We start from the raw sequence: 26,702 nt of genomic DNA on the forward strand, positions 1-26,702 counted from the left end.
AATGATTTTTTTCAGGATAAGTACAAGTTGATATTCATTATTATAAAACAGAACTGTTAACTGATAAATGGCCCACAGAGAGGAAGTTATGGCTTTTCTATTCCTGCTATTTAAATTCATGTTGAAACAATCCCTAGTTCTGTAATGCAATGTAGGATATCTGTAGTAACTATGGCATTGACATCTAGGTCCTTGATCATCAGGCTGGGTCAAACCCTGACTTTGTCTCTCTTTTCCTGACCCTCAGCATTTGTTCTACTTTCAGAATGGGAGATAGCACGCATTTCTTTTTACCTCAAACTCTTTGACCAATGTTTCATTAATGACCAGTTTTTAATTGAGATTTGGTAATGCCTGACCTGACACAAAAAAAATCACGTCACTATCTCCACAAAGACACATCTCATTTTCTGAACATGGAGGATGAACTTAAGGTATTCAAAGGAAATGGTAACATTGTTACAGATTTGTCTGTAATACAAATGAAGCCCTTGGTAAGTTTATATCTCAACAGTCTGCAATAGTCATACATAATTCAAAGCCGCAGAAGCAATCTGCGGGAAGCTCACTTGGCTTACCCAGGTAGTAGGATTAATCATTACACCATCAAATGAAATAATCCTTTTTTTTTCCCCCTGGCAAATTCATTCAAGACAGATTTTGGTAGAAATTCTGTTAATGTCTGAGTATACTTTTTAAAAAGGCAAATCAAATGCCACATTAGAAAGGATTAAAGGCCTTTATGTATCCAAGTATTTCCACAATTTCAGTTCAACTTTTTCTTCAAATTCAACCACCTTCATTCAGCTTCAGAAGGGACAGTAAATGAAATCAGGCTTCTATAGAGACCATCTGCCTCTTGGGGCAAATGGTATCCTAAATTCTCATTTGCCAGCTCTCTTCAGCAGCTGCATCTGTCTTTAGTTGTCCAGGTCAGCCAATAAGCAAATGCGTGATTTTTAAAACCTCCTTTTACCCCTAAAGATCAGATCAAAGCAATCAGAAACAGCATTTCATGGTTTTATTACTGGTTTCCAAAGCTGCTTATTTCTGGAGTTGCTGGGGATGATGGACCTTTGCAGAAACGGGATGTGAATCAACACGAGGAGGAAAGATCAAAGTTATCGAATCCCACACTATTTATTTACTGAAAGGGGGAAAAACTCCATTTCCTTCTGTCTCCCTACCTCTAGGACCTCCCACCAATATGACATTTCTTAATCCTATCTTAGTTTCCAGGTCATCTACTTGATTTCGCTACACTTTCCAATTACTGGCATTCTCAGGTAGAAAAGTGTTGTGTCCATTGATCACTATCTTAGTGTCTCCAATTTTCCACTAAGCCTTCTGTCGTCTTTAACTGAAAACTTCAAACTTCTTATCCTGGACTGAGATTAACCTTTAACTGAGATCTGATGAGTTCTTGCTAATACGTCTAACATAGTCTGGTCAGACAAAGGTAGCTCTTCCTGGTGTGAATGAAGTGGCTAGGTCTTGGGATAGGGAAGACTGGCAGCCATGTGCAAGGTCTTGAATAGACTAATTTCCAGACACTGCACAGTTTCAATTTTTTTTTCTTTAACAAATGTGGTTTTTTTTCTTTAACAAATTTTTTCTTTAGCAAATTACAAGTGTCTCCAAGGCACTAGACTGCAAGACAGCAAAGTAGATAAAAACACAGGCCACTGTAAATCACTGTCACCTTCATAATACTAAGAAAAATTACAGTTTTAAAATCCTATGAAATAAAAATTCAGAATGGCATCTGTACAAATTAACAGAAAAGATAAATTAATCTTGGAAAAGAGCAACAAAATAGGGCTGCTTTTCTCAATAACAGAGGTGTGGAAGGAGATTCTCAGCGTCACCATTTGGCCTTAGCTCACTTCTAAAGAATGGGGTCAGATATTGATGTTTACTTCCTGGAAAGGCAAGTATGAGAAGAAACTATCAACTGGCCTCTCTAACAGGACTAACCTAAGGACGATATGGAACAGTCATTTTCGGGTCCTGGACTTTTCCCGCATGCCCAGAAGCTCTGGAGAAGTGAGTCACTGCACCTTTCCCCAATGTCCTCTTATCTCCCTCAACTGCCCGTTTGCCCTTTGAGTCGGGGAAGCGAGATGATTATGTATACTAAACTCTCCAGAACATGGCACGCTCGCTGAAGGAATGGATATAGGGAGGGAACAGGAACAAACACTGCTCAGAACCTATTCCTACTCTACGCTGCACAAGCTGCACACTATTCTGTTTAACTCACAAAAACACCTCAAGAGGTAAAGGCGATTATTCTCACTTTACAGATGGGGAAACCAAGACTGAAAAAAGTGAAATGAATTGTCTAAGGTTATGTGTGTACTTAGGTGACAGAGTCAGGATCTGAATTCAATACTATGCAACTCTAACATCCGTATTCTTTCCACCACACTGATACCATTAGGTAAGCCTGGTGCATTGTAAAGATTCAAGAATAAATGCTTGATTATGAAGATGAAGAAGTAAAAGTGTTTTGAAAAGAAAAAAGCTATTATTGAAATGTGGGGTATTAATGATTACAGATGGATTCTTTTGAAAAATTCTAAACAAAGTCATTGTTTACATTGCAAAAGGATTTCTTTACATGGGAACTGCTCTGGTATAGAAAGACTGTGTTTATAGATGTTTGGCTTCCTAATAATAATCACCACCACTACCTCCACATCTGCTGACTGCTAGGTACTGTGTGCTTAAATATATATCTCCTAACAATAATACTCTGAGTAAGGGTTGTTATTCCCATAATAGCAAATGATAATAGTAGCCAAAACTTACACAGTGCTTATTATGTCCCTGTTCTAAGCCATGTCTCTCAACAGTGGCACTACTGACATTTTGGACCAGATAATTGTCGTGGAGGGCCTTCCTGTGCGTAGTAGAATCACACTAACATCTCTTACCTTCTATCCAATAGGTGTTGGAATTACTCTCTGCTTCCCCAGTTGTGACAACCAAATAGTCTCCAGACATTGCCAAATATACCCTAGGGGTATAAAAATCCCTTCCCCTCCCCTCCTGTTTAACACTTAACATTAATTCTTTTAAGTCATACAAGGTTATTATCTCTGTTTTACAAATGAAGAAATATTAAGCCCAGAGTGGTTAAGTTATTTGCCTCAGGTAACACAGCTAATACCTGGTGGAGCTGAGATTCAAACCCAGCACTTCAGCTCTAGTCTGTGCTCTAAACAGATACATTATTCTGTCTCTCAGTTTATAGATGAGGAAACTAAGAAGCAGAGCTCAAGAAACTTGTCCCAGATGACACAGCTAATAAGTGGTGAAAGCAGGATTCAAATCCAGTTCTGAGTGACTTCAAAGCCTATGTTCTAATATATTATGCCAATTGTTATCAGACTTTAACATGTCTAAGAGTTACCTTGTTAAAGATGCAGATTTGCGGCCCTCACCCCCAGGGGTTGATTCTACAGCTCTGTGGTATGATCCAGGGATCTGCATTTATATAAACACCCCAGGTGATTCTGATGCAGTTGTTCCTAGGGCCACAATTTGAGAAACTATTTTTTACTGCCTCTCTCTCTGCAGAGAGAAGAGGGAAATTAAGTATAAAAGGAGTAAAGTATAAGAAGTGAGGAAGAAAATTTTAAGTGAAGGAGCATCATTGCTCAGAAGCAATATGGCTGAACAGGGGAAATAAAATAATTTAAGTAGTCACAGATAAGAGATTCATAATGGGCTATTAAAAAAGGGAGGGAGTGCTTTGGGACCAATCCTTACCTTCTGAGGTTTATTCTTAGAATACAATTATACAAACTTACAAAATGTTAGGAAATGAGGATATGGCCTAGTATGACATTTATGATTTTTATTAGAAGGCCTGGCTGGATGAAGACCACTCTGAAAATAGGAAATGGCAACTGTGACACCAGCAATAAGTCTTCCAACGTGCAGTACTATCCCAGTTCTTTGTATCAACAGAGGACAGAGGTGAACACAAAAGGCAGGCCCCTATGATGAAAAAGCTGCTCCAAGACAGACCACAGCACCGGTACCTTCTACCCACCCTACCAGGGGACTCTTCTTAAAATCTCTCTTTTGTTCTGCTGTTCCTCTGTTCTATATCAGCCATTGATCCTTGTGACCTGTTGAGGTCAGGTCCAGACTACGTGTAGGACTTCAAAGCCCTTCACCATGAGGCTGCAACATATGTTTTTATCTTTATTCCAGACTTTCTGAGACACAATCCTTCAGCTCCAGACAATGTATTTACATAACTCCCTGTCCCTTGGACACACCATATTCTACATTTCTGCTGTACCTACTTTCCCTTCCTAGAGTTGCCTCCCTTCTTCTTTCCATCTATTCCAAACTCAGCCAGTCATTAAAGACTATTCAAATCTCACATTACCCATGATGTCTTACTGTCCATGGGGAATCTTCCTTCTCTGAACACCCATGGCAGATGTTATAGACTGTTTGTGTCCCCTTCAGATTCCTATGTGGAAACTCTAACCCCCAGTGTGGCTGTAGTTGGAGATGGGGCCTCTAAGGAAATAATATTAAATGAGGTCATAAGGATGGGGCCCTGTCAGACAGGATTTGTGTCCTTTTAAGAAAAGGCACCAGAGAGCGTGGTTTCTCTCTCTGTACACATTATGGAGGAAAGTGAGGACATAATGAGAAAGTGGCCATCGAGTCAGAAAGAGAGCCCTCACCAGAAACCAAATCAGCTGGAAACTTAATCTTGGACTTTTGGCCTCCAGACTGTGAGAAAATAAATTTCTGCTGTTTAAGCCATATGTCTGTGGTATTTTGTTATGGAGCCCAAGCTAAGGCAGCAGGGACTGAGGATCACAGAAAGCACTCAGTAAATGGGTGTTGAATAAATCAAATCAGGTGGGATCTGGGCAGCAAGGCACTAGAAAGTAGCACCAGGATCTGTATCTACATTCCTCCCAGCAAAATTTCTGCCTATATCACGATGGAGAATGGAATAGGGACAGGTTCCAATGTGGAGCATCCAAAGAGGGGTTCCTCTCCCCAACTAGGAAGTCAGAGGAACAGAACATCTTCTCTGATGCAGAGTGGAGCTTCATGTGCCAGCAGCACAGAAAGGCCAACGGCTGATTCTTGAGGCTGTTTCACTCTATGATAACTAGCAGTTGGTGTGGGGAGCGGATCAGTGTGCACTGCTATCATCACTTTGCTCTTTTCAGGCAAGCCTTTCTCCCTGCTATTAACAAATCACCATTATAGAGGTACCATATGAGGATAAACTGCTTGTCCTGGGTTAAACCTTTAAATATTACCTGATGACTCTAATCAATATTCTATTGCAGTTATATTAAATAATCACTGACTGAAACTGTGGCCTAGAGGTTTGAATAAAGGCCTAGAAATTAGAAACTCAAATTTAATCCCAGCTCTGCCACCGATGCTACTCTGTCCATGTCTCCCATTATTCATCTATAAAATGGGTGTAGCGACATTTACAGGAGTACGTATTAACGAGGAATTTCACATAAAGTGCTTCGAAGAGAGTGAACAACTGTGCCAATGTTGAGTACTTTAAGAGTGCTCGACAGGTCAATGAATCAGTATGCATCACTGTGGCCCTTAGTGGTCACAGACATGCCTTCTTGAACTTAGGCTGCCTTTATAAAAGACATGGTAGATACCAACAGACTCAATGACCACCAAAAGAGTGCAACAAAAATTACTAACAGGCCAAACATCTCTAAAGTCAGAGTCTGGCTCTGACACCTACTTGCAGAGTGGCCCTGGGACTGTCGATGAGCCTCTCTGTTTCTCAATTTCCTATAATAGGAAGAATGCACCGTCAGAGATACTGGGACAACTGAGGTAACGTGAATGAAAATTACAAATTATATAATAAGATACAGGTATTTAATTTCAGATTCATTAGGTGAACAAAGAAACAAAACGGACCAAATAAGTAGAGGAATTCTCAGTTTGATTCTTTACTTTGTAATACATTCATTATGAGACTCTAAACAAGTCAGTTTACTTCTCTGGATTTTTAATCACCTCCCCAAAGAGAAAGGAACATAAAGCTATCTGAAGACCACCCCATAACCATTCTGCATCATTTTGTGATTACAATAAAGTGAGGTATTTATCAGTTTTCTCTAAAAGAGGATTATTTAAAAATTCAATAGTAAGGACTTTATGAACTCATCTAAGCTTTAGGAACAATATGTCAGCAAACGTAGATGTGCTGATAGTCTAGAAGTTTCTTTAGAGCAAAGAACATATGATCAGAAGAACGAGCTGCTACTTTCAGCTTCTGTCTCCAATTTTTTTCTTTATGAGAAATAGGAATTTGATCTTCAAGGCCAGTTTGGTCTGAAAAGATGACTTTGATAGGTTGTCTTAGCAAAGAGTAGAGATAATACAAATTAAGATATAACTGGAGCACATCTGAAACTAATATAACATTGTAAATCAACTATACTTCAATTAAAAAAAGTGTTCTTAAAAAATTTTTTTAAAAAAGATTGTACATACCAAAAAAAAAAAAAAAGATGTATAACTGGAGCATAAACATAAAAAAAAAATTCTAGCTGAACTTTCCAGAGAGAAGAACATCACATTGTACCATAATCTAAGAAGTATTTGGACTTTCTTTTCCCATACTCTGTGTGCATACACACATGTATATAAAGAGACTCAGACTCTGGTTATTTTAGTGAGTAGCAAACCTGACTAGTGTTTGACCAGAATGGCTACAGGCCACTAGCATGCCTGATGACTACAGACAAATCAGATATTATAACTTAGTCCAGGGGTCAGCAAACTTTTCTATGAAGAGTCAGATAGTAAATATTTTAGGCTTTACAGGCCATATGGTGTCTATTGCAACTATTCAACCCTGCTGTTATGGTGCAAAAGCAGCTGTAGATAACATGTAAAAAAAAAATGAGTGTGGCTGTTTTCTGGTAAAACTTCATTTATAGAAACAGGTGAAAGGTCAGATTTGGCCCACAGGTCACAGTTTGCCAATTCCTGGTCTATACCCCTGAACCTTGGAGTGGATTAGAGGGACTCCGAGGATTGACTCCTGGATTATTTAGGAATATAGCTGAGTTCTAAGGACCCTAAGAAGATCAAAATGGTCTTGGAAGGGTATAAGAAGGCTTATACAGATGACTAGCATTCCTAAGGGAGCAAAGGTGTGCCAAATCTAATCTGCGTGTCCAGAAGAGAAGTTGGCTGAGGTTTGGACAGCAGTGTAAGGCATAGCTGGATTCCTGAAATGGTTCTGGGAGTCCTAAAGAAACTGGACTTATATGGTATCCAGGATGGATACATGGTAGGGGTCTTTGCTAATTAGGAACATGATGTTCAGGGATGGTGGAGCTAGAAAGGTTAGTCAAAGGTCAAGAGGCCATTCAGGGGGCAAATGATATCCTTAACTTCGGCTGAGAGTGTTATAGTTATTTTAGGCGAGTTACAGTGATTTTCTTAGTTATTGACTATTTTTCTAATTGATTAGAAAGAAAATTTTTGAGCTAAATTTTTTTTGTTTTTCTTTTATGGGCTGTGCTGTGCAGCATGAGGGATCTTAGTTCCTGACCAGGGATTGAACCCGTGCCCCCTGCAGGGGAAGCATGGAGTCTTAACCCTTAGTTAGACGTGGAGTCTTAGTCTCTTGAGCTAAATTTTTAAGTACATGTATGTGACTGGCAATAGATATTGCCTACCAATTATGAAATAAATACGATTTTAGTCAATAATCAAGAATTTACCACCAGTTTACTGAAAAGACTACTAAAAGGGTATATACTTTGGGAAGAAGTAAATTGAATCCAGAAGGGAAGAATGAAATAAAGATGGAATAGTTTTAAAAAAAGTGATAAACATGTGATTAAATCTAAAATTAAAAAAGATGATGCAATGTGATGGCGAGTGACTGAGAGTGGGGGGAGTTTCCTATGATTGGGTAGCCAGTGAAGAATCTTCTGAGGGAGTGACATTTAAATCGAGAGCTGAATGACAAGGAGCCAGCCATGCAAAGATCTGAAAGAAGCATACCAAACAGAGTGAACAGCTGATATAAAGGGATTAGGCCTGGCACTTGAAGAACAGAAAGAAAACTCCTATTGTGAGAAGTTTATGAGCAAGGTGGTGAGCAGGAGACAGGTTATATTGGTAGTTAGAGGTCAGATTGTATAGGGACTTCCTTCACTGTGTTGAAACAATGGGATCTGCATTTTAGAAAGAGTACAAGACTGTTCCAGAGAGACTAGATTAGAAGGGGCGAGAGATTAGGCAGGGAGATCAATTAGGAAAACACTTTATGATATTTTGGGCGTAGGGGATGAAGGGAAGAGAAAAATCAAAGATGACTCCTGGGCTTCCCTGGTGGCACAGTGGTTGAGAGTCCGCCTGCTGATGCAGGAGCCACTGGTTCGTGCCCCGGTCCGGGAAGATCCCACATGCCGCGGAGTGGCTAGGCCCGTGGGCCATGGCCGAGGAGCCTGCGCGTCCGGAGCCTGTGCTCCGCAACGGGAGAGGCCACAAAAGTGAGAGAGAGGCCCACGTACCGCAAAGAAAAAAAAAAAAAAAGATGACTCCTAGTTTTCTAATCCGAGCGACTAGATGGATGGTGGGACCATTTATCAAGGGAAGGCTTGGGATTGAATAAATTTGTAGGGAAAAATAAAGAGTTATGTTTTGAACACGTTTCATCTGAGATGTCCAGTTGATGTTTAAGTGGAGATATCAAGTGGATAAGTTATATGTGAATCATGGGGGAAAGAGATCAGGATTGGAGATATAACAGTTGACTTCTTTACAAATTATGCTTAGGACATCAGAATTTAAGATAATCCTTGCTTAATGTTTCCCCCCTGCATTCTATTCTTAGAACAGCTAAGTGCTCTTTCTTAAATATAAAACCAGTCACATCTCCAAACCGAAGAAGGCCCTATATATGTGACCTCTGTCTACCTGATTAATCTTACTTACCCTCTTGCTCATGTACCTCTGGTTATTCAGGCTTGCTTTCTTCCTGAGTGCCTTGTTTAAAATGTTGACCATGGAATTGTTACCACCTTTTAATGGGGGACCACCTTTTAATCCCAAATCTATTTACTTCTCTCCATCTCTGCTTCTACCACTTTTAATGGAGACTAGCTTAAAATAGTTCCTTTTATTTACTTTCTTTAAAAAAAATTGTTTTTTTATTTTTGGCCACACCGCACGGCTTGTGAGATCTTAGTTCCCTGACCAGGGATTGAATCCGGGCCCTCAGCAGTGACAGCGCAGAGTCCTAACCACTGGACTGCCAGGGAATTCCTCTCTCTTTTTTTGACTGGTATCCCTGTCACCAATATTTTGCCCTTCCAGTTCATTTTTAATACTTCTGCCAGTAGAGATTTTATTTAAAAAAGAAAATCACACTACTTTCATCCTTAAAAACTGTTTCTGCTACAAAATTTATAAAATAAAGGGCCAAACATTTCAATGTAGCATGCAAGGCTCTTCAGTTTTTCTCAGCAGTTCTCAAACTTTTTCTCTTAAAAATTATTGAGAACTGTAAGGGCTCTTGCTTATGTGGATTATATCTATTGACATTTATTATATTTGAAATTAAAACTGAAAAATTAAAAAATCATTAATTCATTAAAAAATAGTAAACACTTTAAATATTAACCAAAATAATATTTTTTTTCAAATCTCTTTAATATCTGGCTTAATAGAAGACAGCTGAATGCTCATATGTGCCTCTGCATTTGATCTGCTGTGATATGTTGCTTTGGTTAAAGTATATGAAAAAGATCTGGTCTCATCCACATACGTAGGTGGGAAAGGTAGTATTTATAGTCTTCTAGGTAATCGTGGATATTCTTCTTTGGTACTACATCAGAACTTGGCAAGTGGTAGTTTCTTAAAAGTTACTTGCAATATGGAATCTAAAACCATACCAATGAACTTTTTGTACTCAGTTACATTAAATCCCTTGGTCTAACTTGCAGTTTCCATGGATCTTTTACTCATGCATAATTCTGTCACATCCTGCATTGGGTCATTTGGAAATAACCGGTTCACTGAGTTATGTGGATCTTCCAAATGTTGACACATTTCATTATATAATTTTAACAATCTTTTTTGCTAATGCCACCACCAATCTCATCAGAAAAAATGTTTAAGTATTAGGAAGCTGTCACGGTAGCAGATACAAGTTTGCAAAAGTTCTTATTTTGCTTGAAAGCGTGAATTTTATTATTGACAACAAATACTGTCAGTTGTTTTCCTTGAAGTAATAGGCTCACTATGTTCATTAAGAAAATATCTGCCAAACACCCAGGTCTGTATAACCACAGCTGGTCTGCCCCTTGTTCTTTCAAGGTGGTCCATGGAAAAGGTGCTGGTTCAGCTTTGTAATTCAAATTTTGAAACTCAAACTATTTTACAAGCGTTTTTCCTTGAGACAGCCATACTTTGGTATGCAGCGTAAGTACTCCCTGTGTACTTCTCATTTTAGCACACAGAATTTTTAAACAGACATATATTCAAGGGTTGAGATTTAATAAAATTTAGTACTTTATCAAGGACATTCTTAAGTGAAACTGGTGTTTGTTTTTTAAAGCTACTAGTACCATATGGTGCCATGGTTCTGATTTGTGCAGGTGTAAGTAGTTTTACCCATTATTGTTTTTGCATCATCAGTGCAAATGTCAACACAGTGAAAAAGACAAATAATGTCTTAGTATTATTACGAAAATGGTGACTTTTACATGGTCACTATTTGACCTTGCATGGACCACATTTGAAGAACCACTGGTCTATTCATTATCCTTTTCCAGTCACCGGTCCTGCTTCTGTTTGTCATCATCATCTATGACTGCATATATTCTTCCTTTTGCCTACAGTGTCTTCCTCAGCCTGCTGGCAAAATCTTATTTGTCTTTTAAGATCTGGTTTGTATTTCATCTCTGAGAAGCTGATTTCATGTCTTTTTTTCTTTCTTTTTTTTTTTTTTTTTTTTTTTGCGGTGCGTGGGCCCCTCACTGTTGTGGCCTCTCCCGTTGCGGAGCACAGGCTCCGGACACGCAGGCTCAGCGACCATGGCTCACGGGCCCAGCCGCTCCACGGCATGTGGGATCTTCCCGGACCGGGGCACGAACCCGTGTCCCCTGCATCGGCAGGCGGACTCTCAACCACTGCGCCACCAGGGAGGCCCTGATTTCATGTCTTTTAAGCTGATTTAATCCTTCTGATTTTTGCGCTTCTGTGCCACTCTGAACATACGTTGTTTTAGCATTTATCACATTGAGGGCAGAGGGGTTAGTATCATTTTCAAGCACCCACTATGTGCCAGACCCTGTGCTAAGTCTTTTACATATTTTCTTATTATATCCTCAATCAATTCTATGTGATAGGTATCATTACAGCCACTGTACACTGAAGGACCAGATAGATAGCTGAAGCTGAAGTCAAACCCAAGCCCACTATTTCGGCAGTGTGGTAATCTTTCCCCCTATTTATCCCTATGGCACATATACAGCACAGTTAAGATATTCCATTTATGTCACCTGAACAGGCAAATAAATGAACTTCGTAACAATCTCATCTCATAATGCAAGACTCTACAAAGTCCCTCATCTTTCAGAGCCTAGAGTTTGGCCTTCAGTAGAGTATTTTTCATTCCTTATATACCATTTAGATTTGGAATCTTCATTTACTTATAGAAAAACTGGCATTTTCATTTCTTCCAGCAATGTGTTCCCAGCCGTGGGATGGTAATTTAATGATTACACTGCCATCAAGCTGGAAACATAAATGTTGACATTTGACAGTAATGTTTTTCCTCTCAAAGATGCTTCAAGTAAATACTAATGGTGTATCCAAGTAAATGAAGTAACTGTTGGAAAAGCAAATGGTGTATATTTTTCAACATGAGTATTCAAGTTTTAAAAAGTTAAAAAAAAAACCTATTTGATGCTAATACCTCTTTTCTACTTAGCCTGGGACCTTATGAAATGTGAAAATTCCAGTGTGCCTCTACAAAAAGCTTAACACCTCAAATTTGCTTTACTTAGACTACAGTACATTATGTTAAGAATGGTGGGAAGACCAGTGGTTCTCAAAGTGTGGCCCCAGGATTAGCAACAGCATCATCACCTGGAAACTTGTTAGAAAGGACCCAACTCAGACCAACTGAATCAAAAACTCTGGGGGCAGGGCCCAGCAATTTGTGTTTTAATAGCCCTCCATTTATTGTGATGCATGGTTAAATCTGACAACCAATGGGGCAAATGTGCTGCATCATTTGGATAGATGGATGTTACCTATAAAGAACTAATAAATGTTGGAAGATATGATTGGCCCATATACAAGCAAATCTGTGAAAATATAAGCTGTATAGTAAGAGGTCTGCCATACCGAGGACCCAGGCTATCCTCAAGCCTATATACAGTGGCACGCAGCCAAAGTAGAGAAATCTCACTCCACGGAGGAGAAGCCAAATTATTCCTTGACCCTGCCTTCCAGGATGCGGATAAACACACCACAGCCATACTTAATGAGGAGTAAAGCCATTTGTTGATCTGCAAGAACTATCTGCCATTCCGTCATAGGTGACTCCAACCATATGCTGTTTAAATTGCTTCTTTTCTATATAAAACAGCAACCTGAGATACATGTGTTTTATTACTACTACTTTCAACTACCAATGACAAGCCTATTCTACCCAGAAATATATTCCACTATTCTACTTGCTTTGTTATTACATGGATTTAAGGAAAATAGGGACTTGTTAGCATTTTGACTAGTTGGGGGTATGTAAAAAGCTTATTTTAGTAAAGAATATATATAAAACTTCCTGGCATTTTGCTAGAAAAAGTGAAGGCATTAAGTGTTCATTTTTATTTACACTTTTCTAAAGAAAAGCTGGTGAGAGAATCTGCTCTGAATCAGAGTTTTCTGTCTTTGCTGGGAGGAAGCCAGGCCTGGTAGAGAAGGCTCACTGTAAATCAAGAGGGAGGAAGACTCAGAATCAGATGAATGGACTACTCAGGGCATATCTTTGCTAAGAACAGAAAGGACAGGTGATATAAGGAAATCATCCCATTTGTTAATACAAACTTGGATAACAGTTCCTTGTTTTTATTGGCAGTACATTAATTTTGATTAAAATACAAATGAGAAAGAAAAAACTTAGGCTTCCTAAACATCAATGTTTATGTGAATGATTACAAGTGAAAATATAAAAATTTTGTTTGATTTTATGTTCATTAACAATGCAACATTATAGGAAGAATACCAGTTTTACAGTGAGACAGATCAAGGTTTGAATTCTCCCTCTGACAATTACTAACTGTGTGAATCTGGCCAATTCTAATTTCTCTAATTTTCAGTTTGTAGGGCTGTTACAAGGATTTGAGATAAATATTTGGGATGTGCCTTATACAGGCTAGGTGATCAATAAACAGTTATTCAAGTATTAAAGAAAACTGATGCTTAGAGAACTGGTGTGGGTGTACAATTTGCCTAGTTGGATTGAGAATTATATCACTGGGTCTCAATGTCAGTAACCAACTTCTCTTATTTCACCTACATGTTAAAAAAATATAAACTGCTTGCCCTTTCCCCCACCTTTCCACAACATATGAAATAAGGACAGAAAGAGACAGAAATTAAAAAAACAAATATTCCCTTAAAAAAAATAATGGAGATAGAGATAACACCTTGGTGAAGGCCAAAAAAAAAAAAAAAAAGCTTAAGAGCTTGATTTCATTTATAGTGAAGGAAAGAACAGTATCACCATTTATTCATTTGATCCTGTTTCTTCCTCACACTATCATAGCAGTTCAAAGCAACAAATTATTTATTGCTCTTAAAGTATTATGGATTTGCTTTTCTTTTAAAGCCCCTCTGCATTTATCAGAATGCAGCAGGCTACTTTAGCTAAAGATCCAGGGCCATAAACCTTGTTCAGTGCAATAAGATCACTTTAATAATATTCTAATCTTGAAATGCAGTTGAAAAGATAGATGATGGTCGCTGAGTGCTACTTACAAACAAAAATGGCTCTCAAACAATCTTAAAGATGCAAAAAACTTAGCAACTGAAAATGTGTTTAAAAAAATTCCCACATTCTGCCAGTATATTTTACATACCTGAGAATTTTCTTAGGAATCTGTGATGGAGAAGAATGACTCCTTTTCTTCTTCTCTGAGTCCTGTAGTAACCCATCCTCTGCTCTACCCTTCTCTGTGACTGCTGACTGCTCTGCCCTGGCTTTGCCCTGATCCACACTGAGCTGGCCTTGGGCAGGGTCACACCTGTACATGAAGACGATGGCTGGCTTCTCGCTGGACTCTCCTTTTGCCTCTGTGAACCAGTGATGGCGCTGAACTGGAGGAGGGGGCAGCATGTGGATGACTGTGCCGTCCAGGCCCACCAGTTTCCCTTTCTCTCGGTCTTTCTCTTTGTCATCCTCTTCATCTGTTTTCCGACGGCGGAAGAAACTTTTAAATGATATCCAGCGTTTAGGTTTTGCATCAGCGGCCCGCCTGCTGCCTTCAGAGTGCAAAACTGATTCAGCTTCCGTTGACCTGGTAGGGCTAGTTGGCTTGGTCCAGTTGGTGAAATGCCTCTGCAAAAGGTTACTTGCATGGTAAGGGGAGGAAGTCGAGCGTGGTGGGGGAAAGGGGGGTGGCGGCTCACTCTGGGGGTTAGTCACTAACTTGGAGGGAGGGGTGGTGACTGGCTTTGTGAGTGGATCTTTCTGTACTTTGGTGGTAGGACTTTCCATGGTCTGAGGTGCTTCAGCCTCACCGCTGGGCTGGGATGTGAAGAGAGACTTGGGCCGGACTGGTGTACCCTTAGGTGTACTCTTAGCAGCACTGGCATCGGGAGGAATGGCATAAAGCTCTTCCACACTGCAAGCTTTAGGGCCAGACTGGGGCATTTCTGGAGGAGACTGTGGGGGCTGGATCGAAGCCACGATCTGAGAGAGCACGGTGCTTGCCTTCTCCCTGGCACTGCTGCTGCTCACTGTGGAAGACTCCTGAGTGCTTTCTGTTTGGGCCACAGGTTCTTGAGTGGTTCTCTGGAGCTTTGCTGGGGAGCTGTGGCTGGAACTGTAGCTCCTCTGTGGTGAGGACTGACCTCTGTTAAGACAGCTGTTAAACTCCTGAACCTTCTGAGCCACTGAACCCCTTTTACGCTCTGTGCTGTTTAAAAACCCTTTAGCTTGGGGACATTCAGTGGCTTTGCTAGTGGTGTTATCAGACACTTTGCTTTCAGTTTCTATCTCTTCATAAGTATGGCTTATTACACTTGTGGTTTTTTCCTTCACTGAAAGTTCTCCACTTGTTCCGAGAAAACTTTTGTAAATGGCTAGATTGTCATATGCATTTGGATTGATTACAATGGGAACTTTGATAGCATTTTTGGAACTCCGAGCATAAGTTGGCTCATCGTGAATGATAATTGGAAAAGGTGGCATACCGGCATTGTTATAACTATTAAATTTTATTTCAGACAAATTAGGTGACTTAACAGGGATGGTTTTGGAGGAAATGTTTGTAGCTGTGGGTGAAGTAGGTGCTGATTTGTGACAGTTTTTCCTTGGAGGGACATTTGGTCCAGTCCCACCGCTAATTAATTCCACCTTAGGTATCTTTTGTCGTGGACTGGTACTGGAAGTCCATACTTCCTGGTAGCGGATTGCACTGGATTTTTGGAAATGGGCACTTATTTGTCCTGATGTCAGTGTGGGTGATGTCACTGGAGAGTTTGGAGTAGAAGATGAGCTTTTCGTCTTGGGACTGTTAATAGGGCCCTCGAGGTGCTCACTGGCCATGGCTGCTGACACATCCACAACAGTATATGGCTTGCACAAAGGCTGTTCTAGATTCACAACTCGGTAGGGCTTTGCTTGCTCTTCTACAGGAACGAGGTTTATTGTTACTGCTTGCCCAGTAATATCTGTAGGGGCTTTACTTTCTTGCTTCTCAGTTTGTACGGCAATCTTGCCATCCTTCTCTTCCAATCGGAGAGCAAGGACTGCTTTGTGTGTCTCTGGAACTTTTACTGAGCTTTTGGATGCTTGTGCTGAGTCCTTCTCCTGATTATTACCAGAGAGGCTTTCATAATTGGGCTCACTTTCCTTCATGTCCTTAGAATCTGCCGGGTTACCAGGAGCTATTCCCACATTACAAATCTTCTGGGATAAACTACTGGCCGTCTCAGAACGTGATTCTTCTGTTAAAGAGGAATCTGGGGATGTGGAGTCAGACGACACTATGCTCTGAATGCTTCCTGGTCCATAGGAGACCACAGAATTCTCTTCATAACCATTCAGGATTTCATCATAACTGTCATCATAGTCTACAGCACAGATTCTTTGCAGAGATTTATTTCGCAGGGGGACAGTATTCCATTTTTTGTCCACAAAGAATCGAACAGGAGACAAAGTGTTTGCCCTAAAGTTGGCAAAGCGAGGTTGCCCTCTCATGCGAATCTCCATGGCCAGCAGTTCTTCATCACTCTCATCCCAGCTCTCGTGCTCCTCCTCCATGTTACTCAAAAGCACATCTTCCTCACTCTCTTCGCCACTAGAAAACTCTGGGTAACAGAATCGACCCCCTTCATTACTGATCACTTCTGTGCTCCCACTCAGAATAACATGCTTGCCCTGAGTATCCTTTATTCCGCCCATCATGCAACTTGGTGGAAGCTTTCTTTCCAGTGATCGTTTATAGCAATCATTTATTCTTCCTAAGAATGTTTCTCTGGAGTTTGTTTCATTTCCTTTTATTTGAGGGGTGGTATCCAAGCCTGCTATCTCCTTTAACACCTCAGTTAGTCCACTATTGTTATTTGATATCTTCTTTGCACTATCATTATTCCCATAAGGCTTAGGAACATGGCTAAATCCTTCAATGTCCTCTTCATTATTATTATTAAGTGGTTTCTGATTCAAGGCCATCCTGTTTCGGTTCCATCCTATGATGACAGGTTTGTTCTCACAGTGTTCTTGGATACTAAGCTCACCACACATACTTTGCCCATCTGCCACCATCATAGTGGGCTTCACAGCTATAGTGGGTTTTTTAGCCACAGGAGGCCGGAAATTTCCGGTGTTCCTGATTCGGTGGTTGTTACTCTGATTGGCATTAGTTTTATTGCCATGGGTGATGGGTGCCTTCTCAGGGTCTGGGGGGAGCTGATGTAAGCTTTTAGGTTTAAAGCAGTTCTTGCATTCACCAGGTTTCCAAACGTGTTCAGTAAAGGTATTACAAGCAGACATTTTTAAAAATAGAACTTCACAGACAACGCTTTCCTTTCAGTGCATGGCAAAACTTTCATCTGTTAGTTTTCACCTCCCCTATGTTTCATAGCAGCTCTTGTAAGTGTGATCAATCTGTTGGGGGAAGGGGGAGAGAAGAAGAAAATCTGAATGGAAAAGGTACTATGAGGCTTATCATGATGAATAATTTGAAAATACTGGCTCCAACTTTTCCTTAAAATAAAAGATTGAGAGATAAACTAATTTGGGCACTTTATGAACTCTCTTTGGCTAATGAGCAGTTTTGGAATGTTAGTTTTTTAACCATAATTTTATGCACTCTCATTGAACCAAGTATAACATTTCATTTGATGTCTCTGTGACAATGATACTGTGAGCTTCCCCTCCCAGAAATGTCTACACCGTTCTTTCTGTTATCCTCCAACCTGAAGCTTCTTGGTCCATTGTGGGTTCCTCTTCTTCTGCCCACCCTTTATATTTGGATATCTCATAGACTCCTCAAACACAATGCATTCAGGACTAATCTTCTGTCCACCTCTTTTCTCAACTCTAAGGAACTTTTGTACTCTAACCAGCCCTCCTCTACCCTCCAGGCCACCTTCTTCCTCTGTCTTTATCCTAGTTCAGTTACTGTCACTATCATCCACCTACATAGCTAAGCTTCAACCTTCAGACCATTCTTGACACCCCTCCCCTCACTTCTAACGCCACATCCTCAATCCTTTTGTAAATTAGTCTTGCCAATTTTTTTATATTTTGTAAAAATATTTATTTAGGGCTTCTCTGGTGGCGCAGTGGTTGAGAGTCCGCCTGCCGATGCAGGGGACACGGGTTCGTGCCCCGGTCCGGGAAGATCCCACATGCCGTGGAGCGGCTAGGCCCGTGAGCCATGGCCGCTGAGCCTGCGCGTCCAGAGCCTGTGCTCCGCAATGGGAGAGGCCACAACAGTGAGAGGCCTGCGTACCGCAAAAAAAAATATATATATATATTTATTTATTTATTTTGGCTGCGCCAGGTCTTCGTTGCGGCATGTAGGCTCTTTTTTTAGTTGCGGCATGCAGACTTCTTAGTTGCGGCATCTAGTTCCCCGACCAGGGATCAAACCTGGGCCCCATGCATTGGGAGCACAGCGTCTTACCCACTGGACCACCAGGGAAGTCCCTAGTCTTGCCAATTTTATCTATTACATTTCACTGGAACACCTTTCCATTACCAGATACTGCTAGTAGTTCAGATGTCCACCATCTTTTGCCTAGATTCCTGCAATAGGTTGTTAACTGATCTCCATGCCTGTAGTCTCACCCCTTTCCAATCCAACCTCTCTACCCTTGATACTCAAATTATGGTTCTCAGACGAGCAGTATCAGCCTCATCTTGAAGCTTGTTAGAAATGTATTATCTTAGACTTGCAGTTTATCCTCAAGATCCTTAAAGAATCTGAAAAAGAATGAATATATGTATAACTGAATCACTTTGCTGTACACCTGAAACTAACACAACATTGTAAATCAACTATACTCCAATAAAAATTTGAAAAACAGAAAAAAGAAAAAAAAAGAAATGTAGTATCTTAGGTCCAATCCCAGACCTACTGGATCAGAATTTGCATTTTAATGAATTCTCAGGTTGACTCCATGGTTTCGTACTACTACCAGATTTTCCTTTCTAAAATGCTAATATGATCATCTTATTACCTAGCTTAACTATTCTGTGGTTCAATATTACCTAATGCATTGGCTCCCAAACGTCAGATAGGGGTTGCTAGATAGGTAAGAACCACCTGGGGAAACACCCAAGTCAATCTCTAAAGGAAGAGTCCAGGAATCTGATTTTTACTACAGGTAATTCTATGTGCATTGAGGTAATGGAACCTCTGAGTCACAGGATGGAATACAATCCCCTTAGGTTTGCATGATATAGTCCTTGCCTCCTTTCTAGCCTTATGTATTAAAAATCAACTAGTCTTATCATACTCTAAATGCCGCTGGGCCACTCATTTCTCCTGGGTACCATTGAAGCCACTTGGACATACCTCCATGAACAAGCACTTTCATTTTTAATTATCTGTTTTCTCACTAGTTTTTGAGCTTCTTTAAGCCTGGGATATATCATACTCATCTCTGTATGTCTAGCATAAGGAGCTGGATAAACACTGGTTCATTAAATGTGCTGGTTTTGAGGTTTATCTTTAAAAAATAATCTCGTGGTTCTCTCTCTCTCTCTCTCTCGTTTCTCTCTTAGGCACATAGCTATAGACCTTCCCACAGAACACCACTACAGTCTTACATTTCCACTTTGGATATTATCATAAAGCTGGCAGTAGGCATGTACATGTAAGAACTATTTTAATAGCTGAAAAGTTTAACTTCATTCCTGTACAATGACAGTGACAGGATCCTTGGTTTGGTCAGAAACGCAGCCTTTACCCAAGTTTCAGCACATTTATAAGGAAGGAAAGAACATTTTATTTAGTTAATATATACAGAGCTACGCCCCTTGTAAACAACACTCATAGAGCACTTTGCCTCAGTGGATGAAGTGCAGACAAAGATCAAAGAACTCCACACAGAGAGCCCAATGACTTGGCCAAAATCTAAGTTCACTCTTTGCTGGAGACCACTGAATGGCTTTTTTCAATAAAGTAAAAATATATTTTTCAAGTGTCTGTTTGAAAATATTTATTTACTCTTTCAGATATTCAAAAAGCTATATCCCTTAGTTGATAAAACCATTTCCTGCTAGTCTGAGACTGAAACATTTTGAGCAAGGAGAAGAATGGCATAAAATTAGGTTGAAAAAGAGAGCAGGGTCCAGATCATGTGGGGCCTTCTGTAAGCTTTTAAAGATTATGGAGTTTATCCTAAGAACAGCAGGAACCCGCCAAAGGGTTTTAAACAGGGGAAACAAGATGATATAATCGGCATTTAAAGAAGACAGCTCTGACCAAAAAACATGAAATACTTAGGTATAAGTCTAACAAAACATGTGCAAAATCTAAAATCTATATGCAGAAAATTATAAAAGACTGAAGATATCAAAGACCTAAATAGAGAAATATATCAAGTTCTCTCCATGTTGTTAAGATGTCAATTCTCCCCAAGCTGCTCTGCAGATTCAATGCAATTCTAACCAAAATCCGAGTAGGATTTTCTGTAGAAATCAACAAGCTGATTCTAAAACGTATATGGAAAGGCAAAGAAACTAAAATAGCCAGAAACAATTTCAAAAAAGAACAAAGTTGGAGGACTCATATTACCTGATTTCAAGACTTTTTAGCTACAGTAATCCTGATAATGTGGTATTGGCAAAAGGACAGAAACATAGATGGGGGAAATGGGATACGCAAACTACAACCCATAGCCCAAATCTAGCCTGTTGCCTGTTTTCGTATGTCCCTAAGCTAAAGATGTGTTTTAAATGGTTGAAAAAAAATTTTTTTTTAATATTTTGTGACAAGTGAAAATTATATGAAACTCAGATTTCAGTGCCCATAAATAAAGCTTTATTGGAACATAGCCAGGCTCATTTGTTTGCATATTGTCTCTGGTGGCTTTTGTGCTACAATGGAGAGCTGAGTAGTTATGACAAAATATGTGGCACTCTCATCACTTTGCAGTGCTTTTCAGCACTCTACAAATTGCAGCGTTTCCACTGCTACATGAATCACATGTGTGAAGAGACATTTTCTTTTTAAATTAATTTTTTTATTTTTGGCTGTGTTGGGTCTTCACTGCTGTGCGCGGGCTTTCTCTAGTTTTGGTGAGTGGGGGCTACTCTTTGTTGCGGTGCACGGGCTTCTCATTGCAGTGGCTTCTCTTGTTGCGGAGCACGGGTTCTATGCACGTGGGCTTCAGTAGTTGTGGTGCACGGGCTCAGTAGTTGTGGCTCGCTGGCTTAGTTGCTCCATGGCATGTGGGATCTTCCTGGACCAGGGATCGAACCCGTGTCCCCTGCATTCAGGTGGATTCTTAACCACTGAGCCACCCGGAAAGTCCCGAAAAGACATTTTCAAAGATAAAAATATGTGAAATTTCATTACAGATATGCATCAATAGATGAACATGTGTAATCAGTTTTGTTTTGTTTTTTTTTTTTGCGGTATGCGGGCCTCTCACTGTTGTGGCCTCTCCCGTTGCGGAGCACAGGCTCCAGACGCACAGGCTCAGCAGCCATGGCTCACGGGCCCAGCCACTCCGCGGCATGTGGGATCCTCCCGCACTGGGGCACGAACCCGCATCCCCTGCATCGGCAGGTTGACTCTCAACCACTGCGCCATCAGGGAAGCCCTGTAATCAATTTTGATGACAGGAAGCACTAACTTTGAACCCGAATTAAGCAAAATTAATCATTGGTGATCTTAGCACAAACTATCCCTGTCCCCAAAAAAGAATTCCATTCTTCTTATTAAGTAGAGCTGTGTTACAAAAAACTATACTCAATTTTTATATTTTGAATTTTGTCCAAAAAATTCATGGCAATTTATTTTCTTTCTTGTTATACAAGTACCTATATAATACCTTGGTTTTTGCTCTTTGGCATGCAAAACCTAAAATGTTTATGATTTGGTTCTTTAAAGAAAAAGGTTGCTGATGCCAGATATAGATCAGAATAGACATAGAACAGAATAGAGACCAGAAATAGAGCCTCACAAATATAGTTAACTGATTTTTGATATAGGTGAGAAGGATACTCTTCAACAAATGTGCTAGAAAAACTGGATATCCATAGGCAAAAAAATGAACCTTGATCCATACATCACACCCCATACACAAAAATGAACTCAAAAGGGATCACAGATTGAAGTACAAAATGTAAAGCTACAAAACTTTTGGAAGAAAACATAGAAGAAAATCTTTGCAACCCTGGGATAGGGAGAGTTCTTAGATACAACATCAAAAGCATGAGCCATAAAAGAAAAAACAGATAACTTGGTCTTCATCAAAATTAAAAACCTTTGTTCTTGTATATGTATAACTGATTCATTTTGTTATAAAGCAGAAACTAACACACCATTGTAAAGCAATTATACTCCAATAAAGATGTTAAAAAAAAAAGAATTCAATTCACAGCTATTGACTTTTTTCCTCCTGTATTTTTCTTCCCTCTTATAAAAGAAATAAACTTTACTGATATATTAAAAAAAAAAAACCTTTGTTCTGACAAAGGTACTGATGGTAAGAGAAAGAAAAGACAAGCCACAGATGAGAAATTTTTTGCAAAATACATATCTGACAAAGAACTTTGTATCCAGAATATACAAAGAACTTTCAAAATTCAACAAAACAAATCCGATAAAAATAAATAGGCAAAAGATTTGAGCAGATATTCCACCAAAGGTTAATGGATTGTATATAAACACCAGAATATCATTAGTCGTACGGAAATACAAATTAAAACTACAATGAGTACCACCATACATCTATCAGAATGATTAAAATAAATTAAAACAAAAGCAAAAGCTGGGGCTAGGGAGGATGTGGAGCAAATGAGAGTCCCACATAGTGCTGGTGGGAATGCTAATGGTCCAGCCACTTTAGAAAACAGTTTGGCAGTTTCTTATGAAGTTAAACATAAACTTTCCATGTAACCCAGCGATCACATTCCTAGGTATGAAAAATTGTGTTTACACTAAACACTGTACACAAAGGTTGACAGGCAAAAACTGGAAACAACCCAAATGTTGTGTGGTGGTTATATGCCTGCATGCATTTGTCAAAACTCATAGAATTGGACAGTTAAAAAAAAGGTGTTTTACTGTATATAAATCAAACCTCAATAAATGTGACTTAAAAAAATAAAAGGCAGTTCTGGTTGCTCTACAGAGAATGCACTGGGGGGAGAACAGTACAGGAGGCCAGGAGACTGTTTAAAGGGCTGTTGTGGACAAAATGAGATATGATAAGGATCTGGATTAGGATGTAGCTTCAGGGAAGGCAGATAAAGGTATATGAATGAAACACTGGATTTTGGATCTTGAGGTTTTGGGTTTATGTATTCAAATGATTTGTGGGGCCATTTATTGAGACAGACAATATTGGAGGATGTGTAACTTTTGGAGGGAAGATTGTGAGTCCGTATTTTGTTAGCCTGCATACTATACAGCAAGTAGCTGAATTTAGAAGTTTGAAACACAGAAGGGAATTCTGCTGTTCTTGTCTGTTTGGGAACTACTAGTATAGGAATCTCTAGGCCAAAAAGAAATTAGAGTGAGCTGGGGAGGTAGCCTTGGTGGGTGAACCCGGGAGAAGAGGATAACCCCCAAAGAAAACTCAAAAATAACAGCCGTAAGTGTGAGATGATATAGAAGCCGGATGAGATTTCATTGTAGCGGGGAGGGGCTGGGGGGGGGAGCAGAAGACTTCAAATGCTGCTGAGAGGTAACAGAGAATGAGGACTTAAATGTGCCCACTGAACTTGGCAATGTGAGCTCACTGGTGATCTCAGCACAGAGTATTTTGGTGAGGTGGTGGGGATGGAAAGCAGACTGCAGTGAGTTGAAGAGGGAAGAGATAGAGTAATTTTAGATAACTTTTTGGAAAAGTTTAAGTGGGAGGTGGAAGAAAGAAAGAGCTGGGAGTATGGAGGAGGGGGTCCAGAAAGGATTTCCTTATTTTAAGATGGCAGAAACTAGATCATGTTGACTACAAATACTGGAAAAAGACACGGGAGTGGGAGAGGCTGAAAAGACAGAAAAAAAAGCAGTAGATAATTACAAACCTTAGAATGTTAAAACTGAGCAGGCCCCTAGTTCAATACTTCTGTTTTATGGACAAGGGAAACTGAAGCCCAGAATAGGCCACATAAGTGAATGAGAAAGACTGAGAACAGCAACTCAAGGCTATAGCTACCTACAATATGTTTTATTTTTAAATTACTTTTTTTGTTGTTATATAAGATATTTTTTCTTTTCTTATATACGCTCACTGTGAAAACTCAGAAAAGCATAAAGAAAATGAAATCATGCATAATCCTGTTATTCTGAAGTAACTTCTATTAACAGTTTGAGGAAGTTCCTGTCAGTCACCAAGAATCTTTAAAAAAAAAAAAAAATTCCTGTCTATGTGGTACTGACGACAAAGAATACGGCGTCCTGGCCTAATATCTTGTTAACCAAGTTAAAACCCACTGATGATAAGAGAGGGACTAAATTTTCTCTTTATAAGTAGTCCAGTATATTTTCTTTTTCCAAGACTGGTAGATAAATAGTAAAAATAATTCTCCACTTTGAGTGCAAGTAAATTAATTCAGTCAAGAGATGCTGTTGAATTGATAAGCAGCTATCACATTACCAACAGGACAGACAAATAAGATTCACCGGGAACACAATTAGCTTATGTCAGTGCTGTGTGCAGTAGAAAGCCATCAATAAAACTGAGACCTTGGATTTGACATTCTAAGTTCTGTGTACATCTGTATTCATGCTGTTATAAAACCAAGAGATGAACCAAGCAAACAGCTTTAGCAAGCACCAGATGGGGCTGCTGTCTCAGCCACAAAGCCTTAACTATGAGGGTTTCATTTTTCAATATTAATTATGTTTGGAGACAAAGATGTGCACTTAAAGATACTGTCAAAACTATTTTAACTTATAACAGGCTCTTAGAAAGAGAAGCTATACCAGTTGTAGCTCTGTCCAAAGAGCAATCCTTGGGCCTTACTGCCTTTGTAAAATGACTTCAATGGCAATCAATAACTAGCAGCTTTGCCTGCTCAACACTGACACCTCCAAAATAGGAAACGCTAGCCACCAAAGTTATGCTTGAGAAATAAAAAATGTGCCTCCTGAGGCACTGAAGCAAGGATTTTTGACAGTCTACCCTGGTGTCTTCTATTTATTTGCCAAAAGAGGTCTGCTATGGAGCATCAAAATGGAATGTTTGATAAGAAAAAACTCATTTGCCTCCACATTCCTTATAATCTCAAAGCAAATCCTACAGATGAAATGGTCGATGGGAGAGTTTAATGGCTGAAGCTGCCCCGAGGAGCTAGCTAGGATTCCATGATCTAAAATCTGACTTCATATTTGACAGTTTTCAAGACCAAAGCCCTTCGGGCTATAGATGAAGCTATTCAAGAGTAGCCTAATTTCACTTCCAGTCATGACAGCTTTTTAAGAATCTATTACTGTTTTTTACTCTCTCTATTGCTATACGGACAATGACATAATTAGTTTGCTTCTAGTCTAACAGTTTCAAGCAGATTTGATACAAAACAACCAAATCCACACAGGATTTCAATCTTGAATAGACTCCTCAAGCTAGCTGCAATTTTCAAGTCAGTGAAGAAGGTGAGAGTGGGTAGGTGGTATATTAAACACCATATATGGAGCATTTCCTAAAGGCACCCAAGGAGAATCTGTTAATAAGCGAGGATGGGGAATGGACTGCTCAGCTCCTTCCCCAATCCTGTGACTCCCAGAGTCCATTATCTCTCTTCATAAAATCTGTCACATCACCAAAGAGGCAAAATCAAGCATCCTCGCTGTTGTACGTGGGCTTTTAAGGATACTCTTCACTGAGAAACTATCGCCCATATGTCATCCGGCACATTACTATAGTTCATCTCCTGGCTACTAAAGTAAAATGTACACGCCAAGGTTCTCATTAGGCTTCTGTAATGGAGGAAGTAGGTCACTTAAATAAAAAAAGGAAAGGAAAATGTGACAAGTACCCCCATGTCACTGTTTCTAACCTTTCCTCCTTCCACAGAGAAAAATGCTGACCCGATACCTCAACCAGCTGCCAAACCCTTCAGTATGTGACTAAAAGGGTGGGGAGAGGAAGTGAAAGCAAAGCTGCAGGAAAAGGCTTTGTAGGAGATAAAACACAGCTTTAATTTGGTGCACAAATGGAAATTCCATGAGTAAAAGGAACCTTCTTAATTTGAGATCTGACCAAAAAAAAAAAAAAAAAAAATCACAGCTCTTTGCTATGACAAGAATAGGTAAGATCTTAAGACCTAAGGTTTCTGTCTAAAGAAGAAACCAAGGTAAAACCTGCTTAATTTAGAAAACTTAACCAAAGCTCTGTTGAAAGGAGGAAGCCCATCCACTTCCAGTTGTTCTAACCACAAATTTTTTCTAACAATTTATTGTTCCTGTCACATGGTAGTCATCTCAGGATAAGAATTGTGAAATAGCAGATGCTCCACTGTAAAGAGGCACTGCTAAGGTCCCAACTCATCTTTAAGTTCAAACTCTTTGATGAACCAGTTAAATAATAATAATCATCATCATTATTATAAACTAGGTAACAGCTAGTTGTAAGATTATAAGTTCCAAAATGTTCACTGAACCCACCTCAGACCCCTACTTAAGAAGGCATACATCAGAGAGCAATTTAAAATGTTATCTAATGACAGCCAAGCACTCCATAGTCTTTTACAGTTTTAATATGTTCACAAACGATTCCCTCTG

At 39.6% G+C, this 26,702-nt stretch overlaps 1 protein-coding gene across 9 annotated transcripts in view; it reads right to left on the minus strand.

Annotated features, from left to right (window-relative positions):
• The window catches only part of PEAK1 (pseudopodium enriched atypical kinase 1), a 295,845-nt gene that overhangs the window by 44,101 nt on the left and 225,042 nt on the right, over window positions 1-26,702 (minus strand). For all 9 annotated transcript variants that reach the window (XR_009562926.2, XM_060293968.2, XM_030874905.3 and 6 more), the window contains one exon: window positions 14,148-17,401. Coding sequence is in view for 8 of the 9 variants with exons in the window: in XM_060293968.2 (XP_060149951.1) it covers window positions 14,148-17,287 (3,140 nt within the window). In the remaining variant the exon portion in view is untranslated. The remainder of the gene's footprint in view (window positions 1-14,147; window positions 17,402-26,702) is intronic.

The sequence above is a fragment of the Globicephala melas genome, chromosome 2 (genome assembly GCF_963455315.2).
Source record: "Globicephala melas chromosome 2, mGloMel1.2, whole genome shotgun sequence".
Lineage (NCBI taxonomy): Eukaryota > Metazoa > Chordata > Mammalia > Artiodactyla > Delphinidae > Globicephala > Globicephala melas.